Below are 12,765 nucleotides of genomic sequence, written 5' to 3'. Positions count from 1 at the left end.
AATAACTCTGGATAATTATAGAATATATTAGAATGTGGGAATCTGGTGAAGCTTGCATTGCTTCAGAGAGAATCTGTATAGGATTCCACATTTGGATATGGAATCACCCCTTTTCTCTGACCCTTACCTTGTTCTACTGTTTTTCCCAGGCTTGGCCTAATTATTTCTTCAAATTAATGTTTTTATTCAAAGCTTGTCCAAATCTATATTCTCCTTTTGCAAAATTACCCCCAGAATCATTATATTAAATTGACTTTGGCACTCACATTGGCATCAATCCTTTTAGCCTTTAAGTTAGAACTTAACAGAAAGAAAGCAGTTGACTGTTACCTCTGGATTTTTCTTTTGCTTGTAATGCAAGCCATAATAAAGGCAGTGGGAGAATAAAGAAAAAAAGCCCCACAAGAATGTGGTCCTGGCAGTTGTAGTAGTTAACCATCAGAAGAAGGTTGATAGTCTGTGAGCCCCTAACAGCCCTGAGCTTCACTACGCCATCAGGTTCAGACAGTATAATACTTTGGTTTTGTTTGATTGTACAGTGTAGGTTTTCCCATTTAAAAATATGCAGTCTAGATACCAACAGACATCTGCATTCAATTGTACAAACAGTACAGAAGCATTTTTAATAATAATTTTTGTTATGGATTACATTTGTGTTCTCAAAATCTAAACAGCTTTAATACCTGCAAATAAACAGTATTTGGAGAGCAAAAACATCATGATCAGATCACTCCTTGAGATCCCTGAGGTTCTCGTGCACCACCTCCTCTGACTGAACCCATTTGAGCAGTCTGCCCTTGGAGACTGATGGACCCAAATGGGTCCCAGAAGTAACTGAAGGATATCCCTAGGAATTTGCTGCACAGTCCTGCCAAAGCCTTAGTAATGGCCTGGAGCCATAAGGCCACTGAGGCTCTGGACAAGATTGCACCTAGGTGACCACTCTCAGCCTTTGGCATCCGTCATTTCCTATAGTTCATGGAGGAATTGAGTGTTCTGAAACGGGTTAAGAGATGTCTATAGAGTGCCACTGGAGAAAATGAATGATGACTCCAGCTGGACACAGCTTAGAGAACTATTAAGGCCTATCATAAAAATATCAAAACAACACTAGTTCTATACTTTTATTGCTTCTACAGTGTTCCCCATTGGTCCTGTCCCAGATCACCCAGTACCTTCTAGGCCAGATGGGTTTGAATTATCATCTTCAGGGGTGTGCAGAAGAATTTGTTGAATGCCTATTGTATAAAATTACTTAGATTTGTTTCCAGTTAGAACTCATGCACAGTGCAGGTCCTTATGAGATGCCTAGAGAGATGTCTTGCTCTGTAATTTGGGAACAGTTAGTCCTGTTGGGTTTAAGGAAGTGGACTCTGTGTTGTCAGTGCAACTACTTGTCAATTAGATCCTTGTCCCTCCTGGCCGGCAAAAGCCTCCAGAATGATGGCCTCCAGAATGGTGGGTTCATTCAGTAATAAATTCCTCACTGCAGGAGGGGACATTCCTGGGATCTTGTATGGAGGCCTTGGTTTGTCCTCTCCTTGAAAAACATCATTCAACCCCATCTATCTGGACAACTTTGTTCTAGTTTCCCATCTTCCCTTTTTATAGAAGATATTAAAAGAGGAGGTTGCTTGGCAGTTTCAGAGAGTCCTGGATAAAACGGATTTTCTGGACCCTTGGATTTAGGGCTATGGAACGGAGACAGATTTGGTTGCCCTTATGGACAATCTCTGGCATGATCAAGATGGGGGTAAGACATTCAGGGCTGTCTTAACACAGGGGCCTGATGGGCACTTGCCCGTGGGCCCCACGAACATAGGGGCCCCATACTAATATGTATGTTAACTCTTCAATGCACCTTGTATCATATAAATACAGCAACGTTTATTACATTTTACTGTATTTTTAATTAGTACTAACAGGCATTAATAGAAATTAACACTGATTTTTTTCCATAGATAATGAGACGAGCCCACACATTATTCTGTGCAAGCTTGTCATTCTGTTCAGTCCAATGAGTTCATAGATATATGTAATGAACCTAATGACATGATTATTGGTTATATATATACATGGTATATGAACACAGGTGTAGGGCTATGCATAGATTATTAGTGATTAAATCTGAGGTTCATTCACAACATTGAACATTTTAATGTTTTGAGTGAAGCACAGAAGAGGAAAAGAGCTGCAGAGGAGGAGGAGAAAATGGGAAAACTTCCAAAATTAACACTGTAGTTCAACACAGATGCAACATCAGCCACTCATACCATTCCTTTTTATTCCTGTGAGTAGTTGTCGTAGGGGCCCCAGTACACTGCTTTGCCTAAGTCCTATAATGCTGTTAAGACGGCGCTGCAACCATTCTTGTCCTTGACTTCTCAATGGTTTTTAATACCATCTACCATGGTATCCTTCTGGGCCGGCTATGCAAGTTGAGGCTAGACAGGGCCAGTCCCAATTGGTGTTGATAGGGAGTGAGAGATCCACCCCCATCTCTCAGCTACTCCAATGCATTCTGTGTGGGACTACCCTTGAAATCCATTTGGAAGCTTCAGCTGGTTCAATGTGGCAGTCTTTGGAGTCCTTAGACTGCCCATTTTATACCTCTGTTCTGTGAACTTCACTGGCTACTGGCTTGGTTCTGGATGCAGCCCAAGATGTTGGTTATGACCTTTAAAAAGCCCTTAATGGCATAGGTCCAGGCTATCTGATGAAACATCTCAACCTGCTAAGACAAGCCTGCCCCACTTGTAATGGCAGAGGGCCTCCTGCAGATCCTGTCTGTCAAAGAAATCTTGACTCTCAGGATCAAATAAGAACAGCCTTCTGTGCCATAGTAATCCATCATTTGGAACATCCTACCCTCCAAGGTGAGATCTGCTTCTACCCTCCTATCCTTCCATAAGAGCCTGAAGACCTGGCTCTGCTGGAGATGGCTACCAGATTGATTGAAAATCCCACCCGTCACCCCTTGCTTCCTCATCCGCCCATCTTTTATTTTCATATGTGTTCTCATTCTTTTCTTTTTCATTGTTTATTGTATTATTCCATTACTTTGCTACTCTTATGTTTACCGTTTTTTTCATTTCTCTGTTTGTATTGTAAGCCACCTAGAGTAGCCCCACAGCAAGATAGGCAGCAAATAAATTTAACCAAAAAAATGTAAAAAAGAAAAATATGGCATGTTCAAAAATTGCAATTTACATTATAAATATGTGTGATTGCTATATGTAACAGTTTCATAAAGGATACATTATTCAAGTTTTCATGATAAAAGCTGGATCTTAATTATCTTTCTCTTACCTTTATCTCTTTCAGGTCATTCCCTGACAAATGCACTAGAGAATACGCTGTTCTACCCTCCTCCTCGAATCACTTTGAAATTAAAAATGCCAAAATCATTGGGAGATTGCAAAAGTAACTTAAAAACTAGCACCAAAACATTTTCTCCTGATAACAATGCCATGTTTTATAATAAAAGAGGTATTTCACTATCCAAGGAAACATTTATTTCAAATATGAAGTCCTACTCAAGATTTCAGCATGAAAACAGATGCAATGGCTTACTGGAAGGCATTACAAAACCTAGAATTGAAGCAAAGGATTCTGGGTCTGAGAACTTATCAGAACTTTTTCATCCTGGGCAATCATCTGGCAAACCCCTGGCACTTAAAGCTGCATTCCATGGGCATTCTTCTGTTGGAAATGGGAAAATTCAACACAGTTCTAAATTAGAAAAATCTAATGGCTTAATGAGCAGAATTGGAGATATCACTCAGCGAGACAGCTCTAGCCAAACAACATATGAACAACAATCTGTACTCTCTGCCCACCAGGCTAGCCAGAGTACCTTCAGAAAATCCACAATGGAACACTTTAGCAGGTCCTTCAAAGAAGCAACCAACAGTTTGGTGAGGACTACTGAAGATCTCAGGTGTGAAAAACCTTCAAGAAGGCTTTCAGTGAGAGAGCGTCCATGGGGCAAGCAGACTTTTGAATATCAAATGGGAATATCAAATGCCCCCTATCAAGACAATGATGGGTATTGCCCTGATCTGGAACTCAGCGATTCTGAAGCAGAGAGTGAAAAGAATAAAGGGCAGATCAGATTGAGGAAAAGCACCTCAGACAGAGAAAGCCCGAATAAAGACTTCAGTAGAGATTGTCAACATAGAAAGAAAAGAAACTTCATTTCTCATAGTTCAGTGCAAAGGTGATAGAAATCCCTGAAAATGAAAATAGCTCAGCTTTGTGGGTATCTAAGAGTAATGATTATAAACCTTGGGAAATCTCCAGGTTAGAGTGCAGGGTCCATAAGCAAGTGACAATGTTTTCTCCAAACTGTACAATGGTTTGGTCTTTTGAGGAGATTGCTCCCCCGCCCCCCAAAAAATATTGCTTGGGGGGGAAAAAAATCTCAAAAAGCTCTTTCATCATCCTGTGACAATCTACCAAGTGACCAGATAATTCTTGTTGCAGCTGCAGTAGATTCTCATTTCATGAAAACACTTCAAGCGCAGCTTTTGGAAGAATTGTCACATTTGAAATAATAATGTCTGCCAAAGTGTTTTCCTGAATTGAGTTTTGTGACTACTAGGGAAAAAATCATGTTCTCAGTCAATATTAGAACAAATTATATGATCCTAACTCCTTAGAAGTAGGACCGATTTTAACTCAGTGGGACTTACTTTCAAATAAACATTATATATCATCAGAATATATCATATATCCTCCTAATCTATTGAGGAAGGTTTATAAACTCCACAGTTAATGCTGCCAAACACACACTGACCTCTAGATTTTTCCCAATAGTAAACTCCTAAAATTTGTGTTCCTTTTCACTATTATAAATTGCTGTATTCTGTAAATACCTTTTAACTTCTAGTATTTTTAAATTGTTTTTAATCCCTTTGTACATAGTAACTTGTTGTGCATTGCACCTGTAAAATAGGTTATGCAGCCAGCCAATAAAAATGGCTGGTGTGTGGATAATGTTTAACACTAGAAGTACTTAATTTCTTTAACATATTCAGGCAATCACCGGTGATGCCAAATTTTCCCATATATTCTTAAAACTTGATTCCCTTCCCAACATGTTAGTATTTTTTGTAAGCTAACAAATATGTTCAGATTTCTGAGCCAAAACATTTAAAATCAATTTATGCAAAGGTTTGTGTACATTGAATTCTAGGTTAAAATAATCAAAAATCATAGCTACTTTAATTTTTTTAAAACTAACATATTGTAATATTATAAAATGCACACACATAACATCATTACATAATTTATTCTTTTGTTCATTGCTGCACACCCGATTTTTAATCAGAATAAAAATCATTTTATTTTTGGAGCAATCACATATTTAGTTTGGTAATGTAATGCCATAATGTGAAACAACAATAATTGCTGTACATTTGGAATCCAGTAACAACAAATGAGGGCCTTGATGTCCTTGAAAGCCTTAATACTATTCAATTTAGTTAGGAAGAATAAATTGACTCATGAAAGTTATGTAATAAATTTGGCAGGTCTGCTTTTTTGTTTTAGGCATATTTAAAATTGCTTTGTCAACTTTTGTATCTATTTTTTGTCTTTTAAAAAATGTATTTTTAAGGCATTTCCTTTGGTGTAAATATGCAATTGTATTTCATTTTAAGTTTGTTGAGAAAGGGTAGCCTTTGTGTTTTGAGCCATTCAGAATGGTGCTAGAAAATTCATTTCTCTACATACTGGTTCTGACTAAATTGGGGTACAATTTTTCAGTAGCCGGGGGAGAAAACATTACAGTTAATGACTCACGCATTGAGAAAAAAAGAAATGGTGCTTCTTCTGCAAACTATAATTGTTTTGCAAATTTTAGATTGATGATTTAAAATAAATCTCATCAGGCAATAGTGTTTTTCCCTAATACTTTTATATGATTTCCACAGATACACAAAGGACCTTTTAACTTCATAATTTCAAGTATCTATCTACAAAATATAATTGCTAGTTTTCACAAAGTGTTCAGTAGCTAACTTTGCAGTGTTACCTTTTAATTTGTTTTCTTACTTTGACACATATGCCATACCCAAATTCAGTTTGTTTTTTTTAAAAAATGGACTGTCTTTTTCAGACGTTTCCTTTTTACAATACCTTTTTTCATTAAATTATGAAACTGCTAACCTTACCTTTTTCATTGTGATTATTTGGAGACTGTAATACTTAGGAAGACTGTATTTAGTACTTTAGTTAATTCATGAAGGACTAGTAACATTCCTCCCAAAAAAAAAGCACATGGGCAACCCCAGTTGTGTGTAAGTGGCCTTGAGAATCTTAAAGAACTTGCACATAATCCGAGATAGTCTCCATATATAGATTTGATAATGTCTGACTCTTAATTTTTATAGGACTAAAAATCAGATTAAATAAATATAAATAAGTCTGTATGAGTTTTAATGAATTCTGTGCATTTGGTTAATTTGTTCTTTTATTAAATCAGTATGGGGATCAAACAGTTCTGAATCAAACATTTTAACAATATGTCACCCTAAAAAAGACATTTATTTATTGCATTTATTATATTGATAAATAAGGCAGCAAATATACTTAATACACCTTCCTCTTCCTATTTGCTGCATAAAAGAACCCTGTGAGGTGGATTGGCTGAGAGAGAGTAACTGACCCAAACTCTCAGCTGGCTTTCAGGCCTAAAATGAGACTAGAATTCACAGTCTCCTGGTTTCTAGCCTGGTGCCTTAACTACTAGGCCAAAGGTTCCCCATGTTATATAAGACAAGGGGGAGTAGGAATGCCCCTTATGACAGTCTTCAATAACATTTTTTCCAGAAAAACATGCAACCTTTTGCCTAATTTAGCACAGTACTTTTTATTTGCTTGCTTTTATACAATTAACATTGGAATTTGGAGCACTACTTACTACTATTTCTTGCAATTAATTTTAAGATCATGGCATTATTGTTTCTTTTAGGAAATGTGTATAACATCCTTTTTTGGCCTGACAAAGAGATCCCCAGATAGCTTCTAAATTTAGAGTAAGCTAAATATTTGATTAAAAAGGAGACTATGTTAAAGTAGGTCAGTTATAATGGCCTAAGAAATGAAGACATAAAAAGTATTATATTAAATAAAAAGAATGGAGGGCCATGGAGTTTTATTTTCTCTCTCCTCTTCAACAGATAAATGAAATTATTGGGTGAGATTATCTGCTGATTTGAGGTTTGGTGTCACCAGTACACTGGTGATATCCAATTATGTCTTTTAACTCTGGCCTGGCCAAATCGATTGTTGAGTTGGTGTGGAGGCTGTGTGGATTTGGATGGAAAGGAACTATTTGACTTGATCCCAGTGGCTGTGGTTGTATGGATCACCAGGATCTGGGGGTATTCCATCTTTGACCTTGAATGAGATATCATTTGTCCGTTCGATTGGTGTGTAATTTGGGGATCTTCCTGGATTCAGCTCCTGCTTGATGAGCAGGTGGAAGCTTTAGCCAGAAAGTCCTTTGCACACCTTCATCTGATGGGCCAGTTGTGCCCTTTCCTAGACTGAGGATCCTTCAGACATCCTTCATGACCTGATCACTTCATTGCAAAGTTCCCCACAAAGAATGCCCACCTCAAAGCTTCAACTGGTCCAGAACGCAGTGGCACAAACAGTGATGGGCGTGCCTTGGTATGCTATGTAATACCACTCCTTCATGAGCTGTACTGCTTTCCTAATTGCTTCTGGGTATGATTCAAGATGTTATTTGCTACCTATAAAGTTCTACATGGCATCTGGACTGATTTATTACAGGACTACCTGTCTTCCATAATATCTACCTGGCTGAATCAATCTGTCAGGGTTGGCACGGTCCAGGTTTCTCTGATTAAAACAATGCAATCTACTGAGGTCCCGGAAGCACTCCTCTGGAATTCGGTTATTCCAGATTTGAGTGACTCCCACACTGGGTGTTTCCGAAGAGCCTTGAAAACCTGGATCTTTGCCCAGGCAAAGTGTGATTTAAGCCCCTTCTTTTCCTTTGTTCCCACCTGGATCTGTTATTCCTGCCATTTTTGTTCCTTTTTATTTTGTGTTGTCTTGCTTTTTAAGTGTTTTTCATAATTTGTAAACCACTCAGACTCTTTGCAAGTCAGACAGTATATAAATAATAATAATGTACTGCTCTCCTAAATTAGACAGAGCAGGCAATATAATTCTAACATACAAGAAATACCTGTACCTTCCTGCAAACTTTCCAAGATGCATTATAGGGGACAGAGACTTGGTGGTTAAATGCAGCACACAACAAATTCAGTACAGTAGGAAGTGGCCTTTGAGATCATTTGATTCCAACCCCTGCTTGGACTGGGAAGCATTAGAACTTCACATTATCCTAATTTAAACAAAGTATGTGAAATAGTTCTGTCAATATTCACTATATGCAACCCAAGGACCTGAATTGGTTTTTAAGATTTATGTATAGCTATGCACATAACTGGGGCATCAAGAGTTCAGCTACACACAACAATCTTTATTCTCAAGCAGTAACAGTTTTGTTTTGTTGTAACTAATCAAATGACTTGCCAAATATTAGTTTCAGTTTTTGACTAGTCACAGTCACATTAAAAACATTAGGTGTCTGCACTGCACTATGTGAATGTCATGTTTGGTTTGCAAGACAATACTAATTGGATTGTAGTTTCTTCCAAAGGATCCTTGGAAAATAGGATTACAATTATATAGTTCCTGCCTTTTTTAAATATCTGCTTCTTTTATCCACTCTTTTTCCAGCGTTTGATTTCTATATACTTTCTGAGAACTAACATTATGTAGCTACTGATATCTTTCTAAGATGTTTTCTTTTTTTGTAGTCCCAAAGGTGCTTTTTCAGGAGGCAACTGGACTTTGTTTTTTTCCTGTAGTCTGCAACCAGGAGCATTAATCAGGTGACCTTGAGGACACATAAACTTCCAAGTGCTTCAATGACCCTCTAAAACAGGGGTCCCCAAATTTGGCAACTTTAAGACTTGTGGACTTCAACTCCCAGAATTCCTGAACTAACATGACTGGAGGAGGAATTCTGGGAGTTGAAGTCCACAAGTCTTAAAGCTGTCAAGTTTGAAGACCCCTGCTCTACATACTCTATTTTTGTAGTTATTAGTACGCACAAGAGAAAGCAACAGTTTTAATGCAGTACTACACAAATACAGTACTGTAATAACCAACAAATAAGCTGGTTACAAATAATTGGAGCTACTAGTCTGGAACCATTAATTTGGGAAATATGATCTAGACTAACCTTGATACATGGAAGATGGTGGAAGAAATGTTTGCTTTTTCTACTTTGTACCTTAAGGCTTAACTGATGTCTGTCGGTTGGAAAACAGCAGTGCTAATATGCAGGTTTCCTTTCTTGCAAGGCTGACTAGCAGTTGCATCAGACAGTTTTACCCAGGTGGTAAACATTAACAGGGATTTGAGAAGAGCAGACAGTGAAATAGATTCCTCATCACTTTTTATTAGGAAATATGTGTCAGTTAAATATTGTGTCCTGCAAAATGAACTGGGGGAAAGGAGAAAAATGCAGCAGAAGTGGGCACTTATACTACAATCATTTTTTGAGGCACTCCTATAGAGATGCAGTTTTATTTTTAAAAAACTAGGCACAGTGCATGTAATATGTCATATCACCAATAGGTTGATGACGCACATCTATATATCTCTGTCCCGGGTGAAGTAAATGTTGAAATGTGTGAAGACTATAGGGCCGTGATGGCAAACCTATGGCACGCATACCGGAAGTGGCATGCAGAGCCATCTGCGGGCATACGAGCTGTCGCCCTCAGTTCCACTGTGCATGCGCGCATGCCTCCTGCCAGCCAGCTGATTTAAGGGTATGAGTGGGGGGCAGAGTGTATGCAGGTGTGTGTGCATGCACAGGGGGCAAGGGGAGCACCGCGGGGTTCTGCATGCATGGGGGAGCACGGGGGGGGTTGTGTGTGCTATGCATTATGGGTGCAAGCACATGCATCCACTTTTAGCACGCAACAACTAAAAGGTTAGCCATCACTGCTATAGGGGTTTGGATGAGGAACAACAGACTTCAGCGAACCCTGATAAGACACAGTGGCTGTGAATGGGGCCCTCTATATCCAGGAGTTTATTATCTTTGGTCTTGAATGGGGTTGCACTGCTCTAGAAAGACCCAGGTATGTAACTTGGGGTTCCTCTTGGATTCATGTCTCCTGCTCAAAGAACAAGTGGTGGCCAGGATGCCCTTTGCCCTATTCCGTGTGTGCCCAAATAACATCCTTGCCTGGACTGGGAGTCTATATCTGGTCATTTATGCGCTGGTCATCTCCTGATTGGACTATTACAACACTTTCTACATGAGGCTCCCCCTTAAAAGTATCCGGAAGCTTCAGCTGATTCAGAATGTGGCTGCATGAGTCAAACTGGGTGTCCAAATTAGGGCAGATATAACACTCTTGTTCCGTGAACTGCACTGGGTACCAGTTTGTTTCCAAGTCTAATTCAACAGGTTGGCCATCACCTATAAAGCTATCTACAAAACTAGCTTTGCCAAATCTCATCAGCCCTTCTGGCTGATTAGGCATGGAAGGTATGCTACAGAGCTGTCAGTCAAATAATTTTGACTGGTGGGGAATAAGAAGAGAGACTTTGCCACCGCCCTTGGTGTGAAAAGGCCCAGTGGGGAATACAAAGGACTGTGCAACCATGGGGCTGGCTAGTCCGTAAGAATCCCCCTTCCTGTAATAATCTTAACACCATATGGCCATTTTAGTATTCCGCCCTCCTTTTTTATGTTTGTCATTATTCTTTTTAATTTTGATCTTTTTAACCCTAATTTAATTTTTAATTTCTAATGTTAATTTTTACCTTCCTTGAGGGTGATGGGTCATTTAGAAATATGAAATATAAATAAATAATAAATAGTCTGTTAATGGAAACAAAAGCAACATATTTGTAATTTGTTCTGTTTTTCTGATGGCTTTCTACATTAAATTAGAAGTTTTATTTTAGCTAACTCAGTTACACATATAGTATACGTGTCTGTGTGTAACAGTTGTGTAATACAGTATTAAATTACTAGAATGCGCCACTTGATAAAAATCTGGTCTTTTTGTTAGATCAGACCACTCTCTTTCTGATCACTTGCTCTGTCCAAGGAATTTTCATGCTAAGGGGAAAAAATACATAGTATTAGAATAAAGAAATTGGAAAACAGCTCAATGGCGCATGAAGCAGCTATTGGAGGTGAGGGTTGTTTTTTTAAAAAACAAGCAACACAAGCAATGCTGATTTCTGGTTTTTAGTTTAACAATATAATGAGTTTTGCATTCTTGAATGATTTCTGACTAATTTTCTGGAAGTCTGTACAGTACAATCATTGTTCTCAAATTCTAACCTTGGAAGGGTTGTATCCTGCAGAGATAAAAACATATGTTTCTTCCCCAAACCCCAAAAACTTTAACCTTAGACTGTCTACTATTGACATCACCCCTTTCCTAAGAGGTCTGTAGGGGGCGTGCATAAGCGCACCAACGTGCCTACCGTCCCTGTCCTATTGTTTCTCTTATTCTTTTATTTTCTTATATGTACCTATTTCATGTATTCACAACTATGTATACACTTATACTTATTATCTTGTAAACAATTGGCAAATCAAATAAAATAAATAAAAAAATAAAATAAATAAATATGCCTCTACATATACTGCTGTATTACAACCCTCAGAATATTTTATCATTGGCCATTTGGCAAAAGTTACTGGAAATGGAAAGTTTAAAGCCAGTAGTAGACTTAGCAGACCGTAAAACAGATAATGATTTGTAAAATATCACAGGGATGGAAAATCTGCACATTCATCCTGTATCAAGAAAGATTAATGTTCAAACCTCTTAGCAGCTACTATCAACTAGTTTGCTACCTGCTTTCCTGTTACAGAAGAACTTACAGATGTCCCAGCCTCATGTTACATTAAATCCATTCCAAGCTACAGATAACCCAAATAGTTTTAATGTGCAGTGAAAATCCTGCTAATTTTCAAATCATGCTAATCCTAGGACCATGCACATAACCATCCCATACTCTTCCACGTAAAATGCCTTAGTCTCAAATTCCAGTTTCACAAATCCAAAATGTCAGGCATTCCAGGCATGGATAATAAGCAAAGTGCCAGGTAAGATTCCAAACCTGACTACTGGGTGGAGTAGCATAATAGCACATTAATTTCTAATGTTAATTTTACCTTCCTTGAGGGTGATGGGTCATTTAGAAATATGAAATATAAATAAATAATAAATAGTCTGTTAATGGAAACAAAAGCAACATATTTGTAATTTGTTCTGTTTTTCTGATGGCTTTCTACATTAAATTAGAAGTTTTATTTTAGCTAACTCAGTTACACATATAGTATACGTGTCTGTGTGTAACAGTTGTGTAATACAGTATTAAATTACTAGAATGCGCCACTTGATAAAAATCTGGTCTTTTTGTTAGATCAGACCACTCTCTTTCTGATCACTTGCTCTGTCCAAGGAATGCCACATTAATTCCCAATGCTTAACTCAAGGATATAGCTTAATGGTTAAGGGAAGTTACTCCTTATTTTGTTCTTCATCTTCATCAGGTTAAGCAGGTTTGGCCTATCCATACGATGCTTCCTCCAAGAAAGAAAGAAAAAATATTTTGTCTAATTTACTGTCAGTTTTCCTCTTGGTCTAGAAATCAGCTAAGTGATCTGGTTTACAC

General features: G+C 38.0%; 2 protein-coding genes across 2 annotated transcripts in view; one reads left to right on the top strand and one right to left on the bottom strand.

Moving 5' to 3' along the window:
* JADE3 (jade family PHD finger 3) overlaps positions 1 to 6,175 on the top strand; it is a 32,592-nt gene extending 26,417 nt beyond the window's left edge. Inside the window, exon 10 of the mRNA XM_026666856.2 lies at positions 3,325 to 6,175. Coding sequence (XP_026522641.1) covers positions 3,325 to 4,223 — 899 coding nt within the window. The 3' untranslated portion in view covers positions 4,224 to 6,175. The remainder of the gene's footprint in view (positions 1 to 3,324) is intronic.
* The window catches only part of TUBGCP5 (tubulin gamma complex component 5), a 379,326-nt gene that overhangs the window by 222,811 nt on the left and 143,750 nt on the right, over positions 1 to 12,765 (bottom strand). The gene's annotated exons all lie outside the window — the stretch shown is intronic.

Source organism: Notechis scutatus, chromosome 5 (assembly GCF_049901735.1).
Source record: "Notechis scutatus isolate UNSWTSFEM ecotype Mainland chromosome 5, rNotScu1.2, whole genome shotgun sequence".
In the NCBI taxonomy this organism is placed as follows: domain Eukaryota; kingdom Metazoa; phylum Chordata; class Lepidosauria; order Squamata; family Elapidae; genus Notechis; species Notechis scutatus.
The sequence above is the reverse complement of the archived record's forward strand: the minus strand, read 5'-3'. Positions and strand labels throughout refer to the sequence as shown.